General features: G+C 37.8%; 1 protein-coding gene across 1 annotated transcript in view; it reads right to left on the reverse strand.

The window, feature by feature from the left end:
• DMXL2 (Dmx like 2) overlaps window positions 1-20,473 on the reverse strand; it is a 162,944-nt gene that overhangs the window by 69,888 nt on the left and 72,583 nt on the right. The window contains exons 14-15 of the mRNA XM_029239122.1: window positions 6,286-6,375; window positions 3,796-3,913 (exon numbers count right to left, since the gene is read on the reverse strand). Of these exons, the coding sequence (XP_029094955.1) occupies window positions 3,796-3,913; window positions 6,286-6,375 (208 nt within the window). The remainder of the gene's footprint in view (window positions 1-3,795; window positions 3,914-6,285; window positions 6,376-20,473) is intronic.

The raw sequence follows: 20,473 nt of genomic DNA on the forward strand, positions 1-20,473 counted from the left end.
ATTTTTTAAAAAAATTAATAGTTATGGGTGGAGGGCCAATGATGGTGGTGCAGGAGAGACTTTTTAGAAATTTTATGCATTTTTTGTGAAAAGACATTATTTGTGAACATAATGTTCCCTACGGACAACTGCATTTTTCATATATGAAAATGAGATCTACAAAGGACAACAAAAACTTTCTTTAAAAATGAAAACCAATACATTATATGAAATTATGGGTGTGAAACTTTTGAAAATTGTAAAGCAGTATAGAATTTGAAGGCTCTTTCATTTGATAAAAAAGGAAGGAAGGAAGGGATGGAGGAGAAAAAAGAGAAGAAAACCCATAATGGCAACTCATTGGCAATGAGCATTGCTAAAACTCAAACTGTGGCCTCTAAATACCATGCTCCACTGAAAGGAACAGTTTGGAGGGATGACTCCATTCTTGCAAAGGCTATCTACAAGATAAGCCTGGCATATCTTGCTGTGCCTGAAAGAAAGGAAACTATGAAAAATAATGAGGTTGTGTCAAAAGGACTCAGGACCAACTTGAAAGGGTCTTCACTAGCCTAATATAGGACAATGTGAGAATTAGAATTATGGCTGCAAACTGACTGAAATATGCTAAGTACATAAAAATTCATGAGTGATAGGAGTATATCTTTGTATGTGTATTATTCTTCAGTAGTTTTTCTAAAATGGGTTCATAATGATTCACAAAATAAAAAGAAAGACAACAACAACAATAAATTCATCCGTAACCGCTAGCAGCAACCTGGGCACAAACTCCTTTGAAATCATCAATTAAAGGGAAAGAACTAAGCACTTTCCTAAAAATAACTCTATTTCAAAATAGCCAAAAAGCTGCCATTGATAAGGGAAAGCTTTTCCTTACAAATGCTTTCCAGCTAATAAATAAATGAGAACTGATAAAACTAGAAAAATCACACTTGTGCAATCCTTAATGAAATAATTGATTGGAAAGCAACAATACCAATGGAAGAAACCATGAGATAATAGATTTCTGGCAAATTTTACACTGGTGCCACCAGGTGAATTTTCTGAATCTTAGCATCACTAAAAATGAGACATCCTAACATTATGTTCTTTCTTATGACCTTCTATGATGAACAAAGCAACACCTAGGAAGTTGAATCTGGGTCAAATCAAGTCTACAGAGGTAATTTGCACTTTACAGGAAAAATTTTAAATGACGTCGCAAGTAACTGGTCAGAGAAATTCCTATAAAATAACTTTCTCTAAAACAAGTCTGTGGCATGGTAGAGTATAAAGGGGGATTACTTTAGCTTAAAAGACTCTTAAAAAATGAAACACAATGTGTGCACTCTATATGGATATGGATCCAAACAAATTAAGAACAAATAACCCTGACATTTTTTTGAGACAATTAAATGAAGTAAATCTATGGACTAGTTATTACAGAATTCTGAGAAATTTTGTTAGTTTATCAATGTGATAACAGCACACATGTAAGAAAGTCATTTTTAGAAATGCATAAAGTACACAGGAGCGAAACAACATGATGGCTGAGTTTGCTTTAAAATATTTCAGGAAAAAAGGAAAAGGAAAGAAAATAGGGTAGGTAAAGCAGGTGACAAAATCTTAAAGTCATCAATCTAAGTTATGGGCATAGGAAGGTTCATTTAACTATGCACTCTACTTTTGTCTGTAACTGGCACTTTTCTTAATTAAAAGAGTAATTAATTTTTAACTAAAACTTAGAAAGTACAAAATACAGCAGGGTCAGGGAAGAGGAGAAATACACATTTCAAGTCCCTTAAGAGAACAGCTATAAAATCAAGAGAAACTTTGTACAAAAACTAAAGGAAAACCAAGAAAAGCATCAGGAAATCTTTCAGCCTGATTTCACAGTGACATAAAGAAATATCTAGGATTGACATATATACACTAATATGTATAAAATAGATAACTAATGAGAACCTACTATATAGCATAAGGAACTCTACTCAGTGCTCTGTGGTGACCTAAATGGGAAGGAAATCCAAAAAAGAGGGGATATATGTATACATATAGCTGATTCACTTTGCTGTACAGCAGAAACTAACACAACATGGTAAAGCAACTATATCCCAACAAAAAGAAAAAAAGAAAAAGAAATATCAAGGGAATTCCCTGGCGGTCCAGTGGTTAGGACTTGGTGCTTTCACTGCCATGGGTCCAGGTTCGATCCCTGATTGGGGAACTAAGATCCCACAAGCCAAAAAATATAAATATATATATCTCAAAAGAGGGAAATAAAATAATATTTTTAAATGCAGGTCTTCCAATTAAAAACATTATTTAAAAAATACCAACCTTATATAAGCATTGTTTTCTAGTAGGTTGGCATGTATTCCCTGTTAGAAGTAGCATGATAATTGATAGTTAGATTTGCAGGAAAGCGTATAAAAAAGTTTAACCCAAGTAAAGGTGAAATACTATGGAAAAGCACATTTTAAATCTATACAGTACTGTTATGCTATAGTGACAGTGAAATAAAAGTGAACGTGACAACTGAATAACTTAGAAAGAAGAAAAGTTCTGATCTATGAAGAAAGATGCATGAAAGGGAAAAAATTATTAGTCTGAGGGGTGAAAAGATGTTTGAGCTAAGCCTCACAGAAGACAGAACTCATTCTGATTTTCCACTAAAGAAAACGAAATTAACTGTAGAAATTCAGTAGAAATATCTTCCTTAAATGACTATACATAATTCTGTGATAAAAGCTATACTAAGAAAATTAAATATGTCCTTCTGGATACTTACAATCTATAACCAAATGAGATAAAGTATCTGGAAACCCTTTGTAAACTAAAAACTATTAATCACAGAAAATGAATTCTTAAAGTAGGACATGTCTTTCCTACCTTCATACAGAAAGTATTCTACTCAGTATGTTCTATTTTCAAATTTAATTTTCAAATAGAACATGCAAGTTTTATAATTACAAAGTATAACTTCTAAAAGGAATATTTAAAGCTAAATAGTAAAGTTTAAATATCATACGGTTTGTTCTTGAAAGGTCTTAGGAGAACTACTTTCTTTCACAAGAAGAAGAAAGAAATACAACCCTTCAGAGAGGAAAACTATGAGATGGTACCTTTAATTCCTGGTATACCATACAACATAATACCTAAGCGTACCTAAGCTTCCTGGTATACCATACAACATAATATCTCCCTCCTATATTTATCAATAATCTTTAGTAAACTTATATTAATTGGCTTCCTTAAGATACCAGAAGGATACTTACTACCAATCAAAACAATTTAATTGTAGAGTTGAACAACTGAAGTTAAGTTTTTAAACAATTAAACTAGGTTTCATAAATAACATTTCTTGGCAAAAGGCTATGTCACCAGAGAACCTGTCTTTCAAAATATAATTTTTACCCTCATGTGTTCTTCACCTACAAAAAAGCAATTCTGATAGAACTAGAGTATTTGCCAAAAATCACGAGCGATGACTTTAGATATAAAGATCCACACTCAATGAAAGTTTGGAGGTTTTCTAAGATTAAGGTATTGAACTCAAGACTATTTTTTACAAACTGTGTTTTTTTTTGGTTTTTTTTTGCGGTACGCGGGCCTCTCACTGCTGTGGCCTCTCCCGTTGCGGAGCACAGGCTCCGGACGCGCAGGCTCAGCGGCCATGGCTCACGGGCCCAGCCGCTCCGCGGCATGTGGGATCTTCCCAGACCGGGGCTCGAACCCATGTCCCCTGCATTGGCAGGCGGACTCTCAACCACTGTGCCACCAGGGAAGCCCCTCAAGACTATTTTTTAACAGTACCTTGTGATGGTTTAAAAAATATTTCTGTTTCCTTTTTCTCCATATCTTCCTTATGTGGTTTATATCCTCTAATGAAGTCTTCTTGAAACACATGAAGCAACTGTGTATTTGAGCCACACTACAAATATGAAAAAAGTAAAGTTTTATCTTTGAAATTCTGTATCTTCCACCCACTACCTCCCCAAGAACCCTAATATAAAATAGAAAAAAAAAAACTCTCTAACAATTTCTATTCTTTATAGAATGACTAATTAGAGTGGAAAAAGCAAGAGAAAAAAATCATTAGATAAATTACTTTCAAAGATGCTATAGTCAACAGCAGAACTGTGAAACTCTAGTAAAAACAAATCAACAGGTTTGCATCTTTAAAAAAAAAAAAAAAGTTAAGTAACGTAGGCCACTCTGAGTTCAAAAATATCAGGTCTCATGACTGGCTGGAGAAGGCCATGCAGACCATATTAAGCACACTACCATAGGTTCTTTTTCTAATTCTACTTGAAAACAAAAAACAAACAAAAAAAAAACCAGGAAGGTCCTCAAAGTATTTCCAATAAGTCTGTCTAGTGGGAATTATGAAGGATCCTATAACAGCCAGTAGGAATGACACATCTCTGAAGAAATGTATTTACATTTAAGTAACTAAGATTTCTAAAAGAATAGATGAAACATCACAGTCAGCTGATGCTACAAAATCATGTTTGGAACCACACAGAGAAGAAGAGTAAAGATAATCACAAATAGCTACTTAGAATCACAAAAGTGAACTGAAATTCAAGGAAAGACTAAATCCAAACAAAAGCTTATTACGGAAGTAGGTCAAGACAATTTGATGGCTGCCCCACAGATTTCAAGGAAGGCAAGCAGCTATGATAACCTTGGCACTGAATGTATGGGCTATAATCTTAGAGAATAAAGCAAATCAGCCTCCTTTCATAGTATTGACAGAAGGAAATAAAATGACTATGACATTAGGTTGACCCACAAAATTTTTATGAAAGTTATAAGGTACTTTTATGTCTCTCCATACAGAAACATAAAAAAATCCCTTCACATTCATAGCATAAAAGGTCACCTTCCCCAGGGAAGAAGAATAAATGAAAGAAAAGGGAAGGGTGACGCTTTCATGGATACAGAAATCATACAGCACATGGGAAACATAGAATGATTTATAAGCCTAAGCCATTTAACAGTGCTTTCAGTTTACCAGCCCTGTGATAAAGATAGCCACAAATGGAAAGGGAAAAATCTTCAAAAAGTATGAAGTAAAAAGCAAAATGCTAGGCGAAAGAGGTCTGTAATAATATCCCATGGTACAGAGTAGAGAAGGGGCTACACTGGAAATGAATTTAACTCGCAGTTCATTAAAAATTAAGACATTTATGGGTTGAAGCTAATACACTCTTCTCCCATATCCCTATAGAGTGAAAAAAAGGAAATCACAAGTTAAGGGTTTCCTAGGAGGCGTTAGTAATTTGAGTCTGGCAGCCACATTTCTGTTGCCAAGAGCTGATGTGGTCATTTCTCTACATTGGTGGAAATTATTACATTTTCCCTAACAGAATGTGCAAGGCATCATGGAAAAATAATGACATAACACTGTATTTGTTTTTAAATATGGTTGGCTCTTTCTTCATTTCCTTGTTTGAAAATAGTTGGTAACTTCCTCATCAAAGTAACCTTTTTTCATATTTGGAATGAATATATTACTTCTATCCCCTTCAGTCCATAAACATGATCCTGAAGAAACAAATATGAGGGCTATGATGGGATTTACAAACTCCCTGTAGAGGGAAGGGTTCTCCTTCTTTTCTAGGTAGGGGCTAGGAAAGAACACTGCCTACACGAAAGACCTGTACTTAGAAAGTAAATGCATACTTTGATCCTACTTCTATCTTCATTTTAATGGATCTAATAAAAATATCTAATACTCAGCCTAACAAAGCAAACACCCTTAAAGCTGATGTCACCATCTACTGAGTTGAAGTGAGTAACAATATAAAAAGAAAAACCACAAACCATGCCTCTATGCAGCTGTACTGTATTTTCCTTCATGGCTTCCCTGACTGAATCAAATGACCTTTAAACAGGAAATAAGGCTACAGATACAATTCAACTGGAGAAAAAGAATTCGTAAATCATTGGAGATTTTCACTAAGGAAATCAAGAGAAGTTGGCTATATTTAGTAGCAAACAAGAGAACTATTCTGCAATGAAATACAGTTGACTCTTGAACGGCACAGGTCCCCTTACGTGGGAAATTTTTTCAATAGTAATTATTACAGTACTACTCAATCTGCAGTTAACTGTATATGCAGATGCAGAACTGAGGATCCAGAAAGCTGACCGTAAGTTACACGTGGATTTTCTATAGTGAGAAGGGTCAGTGCTCCTAACCCCCAAGCTGTTCAAGGTTCAACTGTGTATCTTATGCATATTAAGCACTCTGGGATAAAGTATGTTAGTAACACCAATTCACAAGCATGGTTTTACTTGGTTGGTTATTGCATTGAGCTCAATAATGCAGCCAGGTCGAGCAGTAGACTGTTGGCTCACAATATTAAACACTTCTCCAATAAGTTTCTGTAAAAAAAAAAACAAAAAAAACAAAAAGTTAATGATCAACAACATATGAATCTACTGTCAATATGACACAGCACCTCGGACATTAAAGGCCCTTCTAAACATTCACTGACTAACAAATGGCAATTCATACATTCAAAGAAATATTTCAACTTTCTTTACTCATTCTCATTTTAAAAATTAACGAAGGAAAAAAATCTATAGTGTTTACATAAACAGTGTATAACTTCAAGGCATCTAGTTCTTTGAACATGTCTTCATTTAGCAACCTTAACGCTCCATGAGAGATCTGGCTGAGGATCTAGCCCTATGCCTATGTGTATGGTTTGCAGATCTGCAATGCCATTTAAAAGTACAACCCTGCCAGATTGAAGATAAGGGCAAAGGTTGAGAAGTGGGACTCTGTGTCTTGGGATGGGGATGTGTAAACTAAGAGGAAGCCTAACTTTGAATCCCAAAACCCCAAAACCTTTCTGCTGAAAAAAGCAGTTTTCCTTCTCCCTCCTTCCAAGCAGCCTTCTCTAGCATAAAAACTGAGAGCTGGGTTTCCCTTGTGGCGCAGTGGTTGAGAGTCTGCCTGCCGATGCAGGGGACACGGGTTCGTGCCCCGGTCCAGGAAGATCCCACATGCCGCGGAGTGGCTGGGTCCGTGAGCCATGGCCGCTGAGCCTGCGCGTCCGGAGCCTGTGCTCCGCAACGGGAGAGGCCACAACAGTGAGAGGCCCGCGTACCGCAAAAAAAAAAAAAAAAACTGAGATGCCCATTCTCCTCAGCACCACCTCCACTATTTACTACCTTCAGGCCACTAAGAGGAATAAGATCCCAGCTTGGCCTAAGAGTCTAAGTACAAGGCTGGCTATGGGAGAGCAGCATATACACCAGAGTTGTAGGATCTTTCCAATTTGTATCAGCAGAATTCCAGAGTGCATGAATGGGAACAGATTATAGGGTTATTAGACAAAGAAGGACAAAATATGTGCTTGGGTAGGGCTGAATTTATTGTTATGGGTATATTCACCCAAGATTAAGGATTTAAAATGTTAGCTGAGACACCTGGAAGTGGTGCCAATGGTCTGCTGGGTTTGTCCACTTGAAATCTGGACTCAACTGTAGCCTACAGTTGGTGAGATTAAAACACCGGAATTTCTCTAGCACATCATGAATCTTAGCTACTTAAAGTGTGGTCACTAGACCAGCAGCAACAGCTTTTCATAAATGCAGACTCTCAGACCCCAAAGCTAATACATCTGCATTTTAACAAGCTCTCCAGATGATTCACGGGCAACCCCAACAGTCTCCATGCGTCCAGTACCATGCGTCCAGTACCCCATCAACTACTCCCCATCCGGCAGATTAACCACTTTACCTCCCTGTCCAAAAATCTCTAGTGCCCCTAAATCCACAGAGTAAAATTCAAAATTCAAGATGTTTCTCATGGAATTCAAAAAAAAAAAAGTTAGTCTCTACTCAGATCTACTAAAAATCTCATTTGAGGAAGAGCACAGCATGTATCAACTTCTTGCTATACTCAGTATTAGTAGAGGAAGTAACTAGGAAAACTGCTGCTCTGACTTAAAAGGAAAAAAATGAGAATAATGGAAACCTGACAGAAAGTCATCATGTTATCTTAAGAGTTTAAGGTCAACAGTAAGGGTAAGGCTCTGTAGTCTGTATTTTAAAAAGGCAAAAATCTCAGAATTAGGCAAGAATCTCAAAAATTTCAGCATGAGGCTCTGAAAGTCAAAATGGCTCAAGGAGTCTGGAGGCTTAAGAGACTTTGAAGGTTTCTGACTATGCAACTGCAGATATGAGGAAAAAAAACGTGCTCAGTTTAGTGAGTTGAATAGTATCCCCTCAAAAACTCAGGTCCACTCAGAATCTCGGAATGTAACCTTATTTGGAAATGGGATGTTTGCAAATACAATCTGTTTAAGGTAAGGTCACACGGGATCAGGGAGATAAATCAAATGTCTGGTGTCCATATAAGAAGAGGAGAGGACACTCAGAGAAAATAAAGCTGCATGAAAACAGAGACTACAGTGCTACAGCTTCAAGTCTAGGAGCACCAAGTATTGCCAGGAGCCACCAGAAGCTAGAAGAGGCACGAAAGCTTCTTCCCCTAGAGGCTTCAGGAAGAACATGGACCTGCTAACACCTTGATTTCAGACTAAATGTACTGCAAATATAAATATATTTGCATACTAAATATATGCAAACAGCAGAACTGCAGAACATGTGAAACAGAAGCTCATAGAACTGAAAGGAGAAATGGACAAATTCACAATTACAGTTGGAGACTTCAACGCCCTTCTCACAACAGTTGATAGAGAGCTACGCAAAAAATTAGCAAAGGGGCTTCCCTGGTGGCGCAGTGGTTAGGAATTCACCTGCCAATGCAGGGGACACGGGTTCAAGCCCAGGTCCGGGAAGATCCCACATGCCGTGCAGCAACTAAGCCCACGTGCCACAACTACTGAAGCATGCACACCTAGAGCCCATGCTCCACAACAAGAGAAGCCACTGCAATGAGAAGCCCGTGCACCACAACGAGCCCCTGCTCGCTGCAACTAGAGAAAGCCCGCATGCAGCAACGAAGACCCAACACAGCCAAAAGTAAAATAAATTTTAAAAAAAACTTAGCAAAGAACTAGAAGAACTCAACAACACCATCAATCAAAACAGAATCAGACATTGACAGAACACCCAATCCAACAATAGCAGAATATATACTTTTCAAGTGCCATGGAATGTATACTAAGATACACCATGTTCTGAGCCATAAAACAAACCTCAATACATGTAAAAGGATTAAAATCATAAGAGTGTGTTCTCCTACCACAATGGGATCAAACTAGAAGTCAGTAACAGGATAACAGGAAAATCTCTAAACACTTGAAACTAAATAGCGTACTTCTAAATAATCCATGGAATAGGAATTCTCAAGGAAAATCATAGTGAACTGAATGAAAATAAAAATCCTACTTATAATGCTTCTCAGGACTGAGACAAAAACTTATAGCACTAAATGCATACATTACAAAATAAGAACAGGGGAGACACTCAAGATGGCAGAGGACTAAGACGTGGAGATCATCTTTCTCCCCACAAATACATCAGAAATACATCTACATGTGTAACTGTTCCTACAAAACACCTACTGAACGCTGGCAGAAGACCTCAGACTTCCCAAAAGGCAAGAAACTCCGCACGTATGTGAGTAGGGCAAAAGAAAAAAGAAAAAACAGAGACAAAAGAATACGGTTGGGACCTGCACCTCTGGGAGAGAGCAGTGAAGGAGGAAAAGTTTCCACACACTAGGAAGCCCCTTCACTGGTAGAGACGGGGTGGGCGGGGGGGATGTTTCGGAGCCACGGAGGAGAGCTCAGCAACAGGGGTGCAGAGGGCAAAGTGGACAGATTCCCGCAGAGAGGATCGGTGCTGACCAGCACTCACCAGCCCGAGAGGCTTGCCTGCTCACCCACCAGGGCAGGTAGGGGATGGGAGCTGAGGCTCAGATTTCGGAGGTCAGATCCCAGGGAGAGGACTGGGGTTGGCTGCATGAACACAGCCTGAAGGGGGCTAGTGTGCCACTGCTAGCCGGGAGGGAGTCCGGGGAAAAGTCTGGAACTGCCTAAGAGGCAAGGGACCACTGTTTCGGTGTGCACGAGGAGAGGGGATTCAGAGCACCGCCTAGATGAGGTCCAGAGACGGGCGCAAGCCGTGCCTATCAGCACGGACACCAGAGACGGGCATGAAACGCTAAGGCTGCTTCTGCAGCCACTAAGAAGCCTGTGTGCAAGCACAGGTCACTATCCACACCTCCCCTCCCAGAAGCCTGTGCAGCCCGCCACTGCCAGGGTCCCATGATCCAGAGGCAACTTCCCCGGGAGAACACATGGTGCACCTCAGGCTGTTGCAACGTCACACCAGCCTGTGCCACTGCAGGCTGGCCCCGCCTTCCGTACCCCTCCCTGCCCCTGGTATGAGTGAGCCAGAGCCCCCGAATCAGCTGCTCCTTTAACCCCGTCCTGTCTGAGCGAAGAACAGATGCCCTCAGGTGACCTACATGCATAGGCGGGGCCAAATCCAAAGCTGAACCCCAGGAGCTGTGCAACCAAAGAAGAGAAAGGGAAATCTCGCCCAGCAGCCTCAGGAGCAGCAGATGAAATCTCCACAATCAACTTGATGTACCCTGCATCTGCGGAATAGCCGAATAGACAACAAATCATCCCAAAATTGAGGCAGTGGACTTTGGGAGCAACTGTAGACTTGGGGTTTGCTTTCTGCATCTAATTTCTTTCTGGTTTTATCTTTACATTAGTTTAGTATTTAGAGTTTATTATTATTGGTAGACTATTGAATTGGTTGCTCTCTTCCTTTTTTTTAAATATATATATATATATATTTTCCTTTTTCCCTTTTTGGAGTGTGCATGTGTATATTTCTTTGTGTGATTTCTGCCTGCATACCTTTGTTTTTACCATTTATCCTAGGGTTCTGTCTGTCCATTTTCTTTGTTGTGTTCTTTTTGTTTGTTTGTTTTATTAGTATAGTTTTTAGCGCTTGCTATCATTGGTGGATTTGTATTTTGGTTTGGTTGCTCTCTTCTTTCTTTTCTTTATTACTTTTTAATGTTTTTTATTTTTAATAATTTAAAAAAATTTTTATTTTAATAACTTTATTTTTTCTTTCTTTCCTTTTTTCTCCCTTTTCTTTCAGCCGTGTGGCTGACAGGGTCTTGGTGCTCCGGCCAGAGGTCAGACCTGAGCCTGTGAAGTGGGAAAGCTGAGTTCAGGACATTGGTCCACCATAGACCTCCAAGCTCCATGTAATATCAGATGGCAAAGGCTCTCCCAGGGATCTCCATCTCAACGCTAAAACCCAGCTCCACTCAACGACCAGCAAGCTACAGTGCTGGACACCCTATGCCAAACAACTAGGAAGACAGGAAGACAACACCACCCATTAGCAGAGAGGCTGTCTAAAATCATAATAAGGTCACAGACACACCAAAACACACCACCAGACGCGGTCCTGCCCACCAGAAAGACAAGATCCAGCCTCATCCACCAGAACACAGATACCAGTCCCCACCACCAGGAAGCCTACACAACCCACTGAACCAACCCTAGCCACTGGGGACAGACACCAAAAACAACGGGAACTACGAACATGCAGCCTGCGAAAAGGAGACCCCAAACACAGTAAGTTAAGCAAAATGAGAAGACAGAGAAACACACAACAGATGAAGGAGCAAGGTAAACACCCACCAGACCAAAGAAATGAAGAGGAAACAGGCAGTCTACCTGAAAAAGAATTCAGAGTAATGATAGTAAAGATGATCCGAAATCTTGGAAATAGAATGGAGAAAATACAAGAAACGTTTAACAAGGAACTAGAAGAACCAAAGAGCAAACAAACAATGATGAACAACACAATAAATGAAATTAAATATTCTCTAGAAGGAATCAATAGCAGAATAACTGAGGCAGAAGAACAGATAAGTTACCTGGAAGATAAAATAATGGAAATAACTACTGCAGAGCAGAATAAAGAAAAAAGAATGAAAAGAACTGAGGACAGTCCCAGAGACCTCTGGGACAACATTAAACGCACCAACATTCAAATTATAGGAGTCCCAGAAGAAGAAGAGAAAAAGAAAGGCACTGAGAAAATATTTGAAGAGATTATAGTTGAAAACTTCCCTAATATGGGAAAGGAAATAGTTAATCAAGTCCAGGAAGCACAGAGAGTCTCATACAGGATAAATCCAAGAAGAAACACGCCAAGACACATATTAATCAAAGTATCAAATATTAAATACAAAGAAAAAATATTATAAGTAGCAAGGGAAAAACAACAAATAACATACAAGGGAATCCCCATAAGGTTAACAGCTGATCTTTCAGCAGAAACTCTGCAAGCCAGAAGGGAGTGGCAGGACATACTTAAAGTGATGAAAGGGAAAAACCAAGATTATTCTACCCAGCAAGGATCTCATCAGATTCAACAGAGAAATTAAAACCTTTACATACAAGCAAAAGCTAAGAGAATTCAGCACCACCAAACCAGCTTTACAACAAATGCCAAAGGAACTTCTCGAAGCAGGAAACACAAGAGAAGGAAAAGACCTACAATAACAAACCCAAAACAATTAAGAAAATGGTAATAGGAACATACATATCAATAAGCACCTTAAATGTAAACGGATTAAATGCTTCAACCAAAGACATAGACTGGCTGAATGGATACCAAAAAGACCCATATATATGCTGTTTACAAGAGACCCACTTCACACCTAGGGACACATACAGACTGAAAATGAGGGGATGGAAAAAGACATTCCATGCAAGTGGAAATCAAAAGAAAGCTGGAGCAGCAATTCTCATATCAGACAAAATAGACTTTAAAATAAAGATTATTACAAGAGACACAGAAGGACACTACATAATGATCAAGGGATCAATCCAAGAAGATATAACAATCTTAAGTATTTATGCATCCAACATAGGAGCACTTCAATACATAAGGCAAATGCTATCAGCCATAAAAGGGGAAATCAACAGTAACACAATCATAGTAGGGGACTTTAACACCCTACTTTGACCAATGGACAGATCATCCAAAAAGAAAATAAATAAGGAAACACAAGTTTTAAATGACACATTAAACACATTAATTAAACAATTAATTTGTAAATATCAAATTTATATTTACAGGACAGTCCATCCAAAAACAACAGAACACACTTTCTTCTCAAGTGCTCATGGAACATTCTCCAGGATAGATCATATCCTGGGTCACAAACCAAGCCTCGGTAAATTTAAGAAAACTGAAATCATATCAAGTATCTTTTCTGACCACAGTGTTATGAGACTAGATATCAATTACAGGAGAAAAATCTGTAAAAAATACAAACACATGGAGACTAAACAATACACTACTTAATAACCAAGAGACCAGTGAGGAAATCAGAAAATTCCTAGAAACAAATGACAATGAAAACTCGAAGACCCAAAACCTACGGGATGCGGCAAAAGCCATTCTAAGAGGGAAGTTTATAGCAATACAATCCTAGCTCAAGAAACAAGAAACATCTAAGAAAACAACCTAATCTTACACCTAAAACAATTAGAGAAAGAACAAAAAAAAAAACCCCAAACTTAGCAGAAGGAAATAAATCATAAAGATCAGATCAGAAATAAATGAAAAAGAAATGAAGGAAATGACAGCCAAGATCAATTAAACTAAAAGCTGGTTCTTTGAGAAGATAAACAAAATTGATAAACCATTAGCCAGACTCATCAGGAAAAAAAGGGAGAAGACTCAAATCAATAGAATTACAAATGAAAAAGGAGAGGTAACAACTGACACTGCAGAAATACAAAGAATTTGAGAGATTACTACAAGCACCTATATGCCAATAAAATGGACAGCCTGGAAGAAATGGACAAATTCTTAGAAAAGCACAACCTTCTGAGACTGAACCAGGAAGAAACAGAAAATATAAACAGACTGATCAGAAGCATTGAAATTGAGACTGTGATTTAAAATCTTCCAACAAACAAAAGCCCAGGACCACATGGCTTCACAGGCAAATTCTATCAAACATTTAGAGAAGAGCTAACACCTGTCCTTCTCAAACTCTTCCAAAATACAGCAGAAGGAAGAACACTCCAAAACTCATTCTACGAGGCCACCATCACCCTGATACCAAAACCAGACAAAGATGCCACAAAGAAAGAAAACTACAGGCCAATATCACTGATGAACATAGATGCAAAAATCCTCAACAAAATACTAGCAAACATTATCCAATAACACATTAAAAGGATCATACACCACGATCAAATGGGGTTTATCCCAGGAATGCAAGGATTTACCAATATATACAAATCAATCAATGTGAAAAACCATATTAACAAATTGAAGGAGAAAAACCATATCATCTCAATAGATGCATAAAAAGCTTTTGACAAAATTCAACACCTGTTTATGATAAAAACCCTCCAGAAAGTAGGCACAGAGGGAACTTACCTCAACATAATAAAGGCCATATATGACAAACACACAGCCAACATCATTCTCAATGGTGAAAACCTGAAACCATTTCCTCTAAGATCAGGTACAAGACAAGGATGTCCACTCTCACCACTGTTATTCAACATAGTTTTGGAAGTTTTAGCCACAGCAATCAGAGAAAAAAAAGAAATAAAAGGAATCCAAATTGGAAAAAGAAGTAAAGTTGTCACTCTTTGCAGATGACATGATACTATATATAGAGAATCCTAAAGATGCTACCAGAGAACTACTAGAGCTAATTAATGAATTTGGTAAAGTTGCAGGATACAAAATTAATGCACAGAGATCTCTGGCATTCCTATACACTAATGATGAAAAATCTGAAAGGGAAATTAAGGAAACACTTCCATTTACCACTGCAACAAAAAGAATAAAATACCTATGAATAAACCTACCTAAGGAGACAAAAGACCTGTATGCAGAAATCTATAAGACACTGATGAAAGAAATTAAAGATGATACAAATAGATGGAGAGATATACCATGTTTTTGGATTGGAAGAATCAACATTGTGAAAATGACTATACTACCCAAAGCAATCTACAGATTTAGTGCAATTTCTATCAAAATACCAATGGCATTTTTCACAGAACTACAACAAAAAATTTCACAATTTGTATGGAAACACAAAAGACCCTGAATAGCCAAAGCAATCTTGAGAAAGAAAAATGGAGCTGGAGGAATCAGGCTCCTAGACTTCAGACTATAGTACAATGCTACAGTAATCAAGACAGTATGGTACTGGCACAAAAACAGAAACATACATCAATGGAACAAGATAGAAAGCCCAGAGATAAACCTACGCACATATGGTCACCTTATCTTTGATAAAAGAGGCAAGGACATACAATGGAGAAAAGACAGCCTGTTCCACAAGTGGTGCTGGGAAAACTGGACAGCTACATGTAAAAGAATGAAATTAGAACACTCCCTAACACCATACACAAAAGTAAACTCAAAGTGGATTAAAGACCTAAATATAAGACCAGACACTATAAAACTCTTAGAGGAAAACATAGACAGGACACTCTGACATAAATCACAGCAAGATCCTTTTTGACCCACCTCCTACGGAAATGGAAAAAAAACAAGAATAAACAAATGGGATCTAATGAAACTTTAAAGCTTTTGCACAGCAAAGGAAAACATAAACAAGACGAAAAGACAACACTCAGAATGGGAGAAAATATTTGCAAACGAAGCAACTGACAAACGATTAATCTCCAAAATTTACAAGCAGCTCATGCAGCTCAATATCAAAATAACAAACAACCCAATCCAAAAATGGGCAGAAGACCTAAACAGACATTTCTCCAAAGAAGATATACAGATTACCAACAAACACATGAAAGGATGCTCAACATCACTAATCATTAGAGAAATGCAAATCAAAACTACAATGAGATATCATCTCACACCAGTCAGAATGGCCATCATTAAAAAATCTACTAACAATAAATGCTGCAGGGAGTGTAGAGAAAAGGGAACTCTCTTGCATTGTTGGTGGGAATGTAAAGTGGTACAGCCACTATGGAGAACAGTATGGAGGTTCCTTTAAAAACTAAAAATAAAAAAAAATAAAATAAATAAAAAATAAAATAAATTTAAAAAAAACTAAAAATAGAACTACCACATGACCCAGCAATCCCACTACTGGGCATATACCCTGAGAAAACCAGACTTCAAAAAGAGTCATGTACCACAATGTTCATTGCAGCTCTATTTACAATAGCCAGGACATGGAAGTAACCTAAGTGTCCATCGACAGATGAATGGATAAAGAAGATGTGGCACATATATACAATGGAATATTACTCAGCCATGAAAAGAAATGAAATTGAGTTATTTGTAGTGAGTGGATGGACCCAGAGTCTCTCATACAGAGTGAAGTCAGTCAGAAAGAGAAAAACAAATACCATATGCTAATACAAAGATATGGAATCTAAAAAAAAAAAAGTGGTTCTAATGAACCTAGGGACAGGACAGGAATAAAGACACAGACGTAGAGAATAGATTTGAGGACATGGCTAGGTGGAATGGTAAGCTGGGACAAAGCGATAGAGTGGCATGTACATATATACACTACCAAATGTAAAATAGACAGGTAGTGGGAAGAAGCCACATAGCACAGGGAGATCAGCTCGGGGCTCTGTGTCCACCTAGAGGGGTGGGATAGGGAGGGTGGGAGGGAGGGAGATGCAAGAGGGAAGAGATATGGGAACATATGTATATGTATAACTGATTCACTTTGTTATAAAGCAGAAACTAACACACCATTGTAAAGCAATTATACTCCAGTAAAGATGTTAAAAAAATAATAATGTAAAATATTCACTACATGTTGAAATTCTGTTTTGGATATATTGGATTAATGAAAACATGCTATAAAATTAATATCACCAGTTTCTTTTCACTTTTAAATGGTTGCTAGAAAACTTTTAAGTTACATGTATGGCTCACATTATATTTCTATTGTACATTGCTGTTCTAGAAGCATCAAGAGAAAGAGCGAGAGAGGGAGGGGTTACTAATAAAAGAATAAGAGTATTATAGGTATAAGATCTCTTATCAAAACAGTGGAGGACAGAAATAACAGTCTCTAAATTTCTGAGGGCAAAAAAAAGATCTTAAATCTAGAGTTTAATATCCAGCCAAACTTATCAATTAAATATGAAGGGAAAGGGACTTCCCTCGTGGTCCAGCAGTTAAGACTCTGTGCTCCCCAATGCAGGGAGCCCAGGTTCGATCCCTGCTCAGGGAACTAGATCCCACATGCTGCAACTAAGAGCCTGTATGCCACAAATATGACCCGGGGCAGCCAAATAAATATTTTAAAAAATAAATATGAAGGTAAAATAAACACTTTTCCAGCCATGTTGGATTCAGACTGATTTCAGAATCCTTATCTACCAGGCAACCTTTCTTTTTAAAAAATTTACAGTATTTGAGGATGTAATCTATCGACAGTACAGGAGAGAGAAAAGCAGCTCATGGTCCAGGAAACAGTGGTGGAATTCCAGGTGTGAAACGGAGAGGATGACACGTCTGCAGCATCCCGAAAAACACAGCTCAAATTAAAACACCAGATCAAAAGACCCTAAAAGGAATTCCTCCAAGAAGAGAAAGAGGAAGATTTAACAGGCAGGACAATTAAGAAGCTGGGAGCTCTTAGCTCAGTGGGGAAGAAGACTTAGGTTTTTTTTTTTCCTCTCAACAAGAAAAAAGAAGCCCAAGAAATTAGAAATGCCAAGAAAACAACTGAAAAATTAGAGAAAAAAGTTTTGATTCAAATACAAGACGAGCAAAACTGTGGCCTGATCACTTGATGGAATATAATAGAGATCATTTGACTTTAACCCTTTGGACATTCTCCGTTGAGAGAATCTGTGACAAATCAGTGACAAATAGTTGAAATGATCACATTTACATAATTGTAATTAGATGGTTACTAGTTTCAATTTTTAAAATCAAACCATAAGACCTAATTTTAGTTATAGAATGGAACATGCATGTCATAAAAGACATTGTAAAGGTAACGCTCCAGCTGGCAGAAGTCAAGTTGAGAGCAGGAGGAGGGAAGGGTGAGTGCAGGGGTGCAACTTTCTTCGTTTTACTTTGGGATGATACAAGAGATACTGTGTAAAGAAGACGGAACGAAAATACAGGATTATGTATACATCACTTAAAAGTATAAAGGCAGCTAATAGAAAAACCACACACACTAATACAACTAGCAAAACTCAGTGGAGAGAGAGAGGCAAGTGGAATATGAGCTGAATTTCCTGTCTATCAAAGAAGATGGGAATGACTTGATTTCTACTGCTGGTAAATTAAGAAACTGAAATCTAAGCATATCATTTAGAATTATGGTGGTAACTTATCAAAAGAATTAAAAACAAAAGGTTTAAAGGGGTTTCCAATAAAGTGTGGGACTTGGGTAGGGGAGGTGATACAGAGTTTTTATTTAATAACAGTATGCTGTTTGAATTTTGAAACTGTGTACACATTTAAAAATGTTTTTGAAAATACATTTATAAAAAATTGATGTTAATAGGTATAAAGAAAGCCTCAATTAAAGAGTAATTCTTCCCTAAAAAAAAAAAAAGAAAATAAGAACAGTTTCAAATCAAGAATCTAAGCTCCACCTGCTATATAAAATAAATAAATAAATAAATAAAAGAAAAAAAGAAAAGGAAAAAAAAAAGAATCTAAGCTCCTAGGACGTCTCTGGCAGTCCAGTGGTTAAGACTCCATGCTTCCACCACAGGGGGCACGGGTTCGATCCCTGGTCCAGGAACTAAGATACCACATGCTGCACGGCTTGGCAAAAAAAAAAAACCCCAGAACCTAAGCTCCTATCTCAAGAAATCTAGTAAACGAAACCAAAATAAATCAAGCATAAGGAAGAAAATAATAAAGATAGGGCAGATACTAATGAAAATTAAAACAAAACCAAAGCGTTCAGTGAAACAAATAGCTGGTTCTTTAAAAACATCAATAAATTAACAAACTTCCAGCTGAAAAGAAAAAAAGAGGGAAGATGCTAATAACCATATTGTTAGCATGTGCCCCTGATGTAACACAAGAAGCGTACTTCACACACCTGAGGTATTTTTCCCCAAAACTCATAACTCCAGTCTAACCATGAGAAAAATAGCAGACAAACCCAAGTCGAAGGAAAATACAATAAAATATCTCACCGGTACTACTGAAAACTGTCAAGGTCATAAGAAAAAGCTGATGAAGATGAAGAAAACTTAGAAACTGTCCCAGATCAGAGAAGACTTAGGAGACATGACAACTAAATGTAATATGGTTTTGTGGATAGAAGTCCTGGAACATTAGTGGAAAAGGACATTTGTGGGAAAAAATCAGTTAAGTCTTAATAAAGTCTGGGGTTTAATTAATCATATCACACCAATAACTGTTTCTTAGTTGTGACAAATGTATTCTGGTAATATAAGATGTTAACGATAGGGGTATATGGGAACCTGCAGTATATCTCCAACTTTTCTGTAAACCTAAAACTATTCTAAAATTAAAGATTTGTTTGAAAAATTAAGTCACTGAATTAATTATTGTTTTCAGAGTACAAAGAGAAAGAGAAAGATAGGCTCATTAACAGAGGCTGACGGTTTAATGTTAATAAAGATCAGGAGAATAAAGAACTCCTAATTCCTACTTTGTCTCTGGTCTTCTATTTCAAGAATTTAGCTTGCAAAAGTAAAAAGGAACAAAAATTTTCTACAATGAATAAGTATTACTTTTTAAGTTTAAAAAAAATAATGAAAATGGAGGGTTTAAGAAAAAAGTACATTGGTAAGTACATTGGAGGAGAAGACCAAGAAAAATTTTTAAATTCCAAGAATGTATCCAACTGCTCTAAATGAATTTATACTTTCCTGGAAAAAATAATGCCCAGGTTATTGAGAAATTTTGCCAATGAGAACAATGAACCACAGAGGATGTTCTCTCTGAGAAATCATGGGGATTGCCATAGCCAAAAGACTAAAAACAGGCAAAAATGCCAGTTTTCAAAAAGAAAAATAACATACTTCTGTAAGTCAGAATAAAGAGCCTGACGTCTATCTCGTACAACGTTTTAGTCATCAAGAGACATTAGGATACACACATTCAACCTACTATACATTAGAACAATCATCTCCTACAAATCTGACTTCCTTTTTTGACTGCAAAAGATTTGGCAGACAGGGTGTATTTTACTTCAGTGAAGTACACCACAAGCTGCCTCATGCAAATCCTTGGGATAAGCTGGAGAAATATTCTAGACAATAGAAACGGAGAAAGAGGGCTTCCCTGGTGGCGCAGTGGTTGAGAGTCCACCTGCCGATGCAGGGGACATGGGTTCATGCCCCGGTCCGGGAAGATCCCACATGCCACGGAGCGGCTGGGCCCGTGAGCCATGGCCGCTGAGCCTGCGCGTCCGGAGCCTGTGCTCTGCAACGGGAGAGGCCACAACAGTGAGAGGCCCGCGTACCGCAAAAAAAAAAAAAAG

This window comes from Monodon monoceros, unplaced genomic scaffold (assembly GCF_005190385.1).
Source record: "Monodon monoceros isolate NGI ecotype Baffin Bay Population unplaced genomic scaffold, NGI_Narwhal_1 Super_Scaffold_21, whole genome shotgun sequence".
Classification (NCBI taxonomy): Eukaryota; Metazoa; Chordata; class Mammalia; order Artiodactyla; family Monodontidae; genus Monodon; species Monodon monoceros.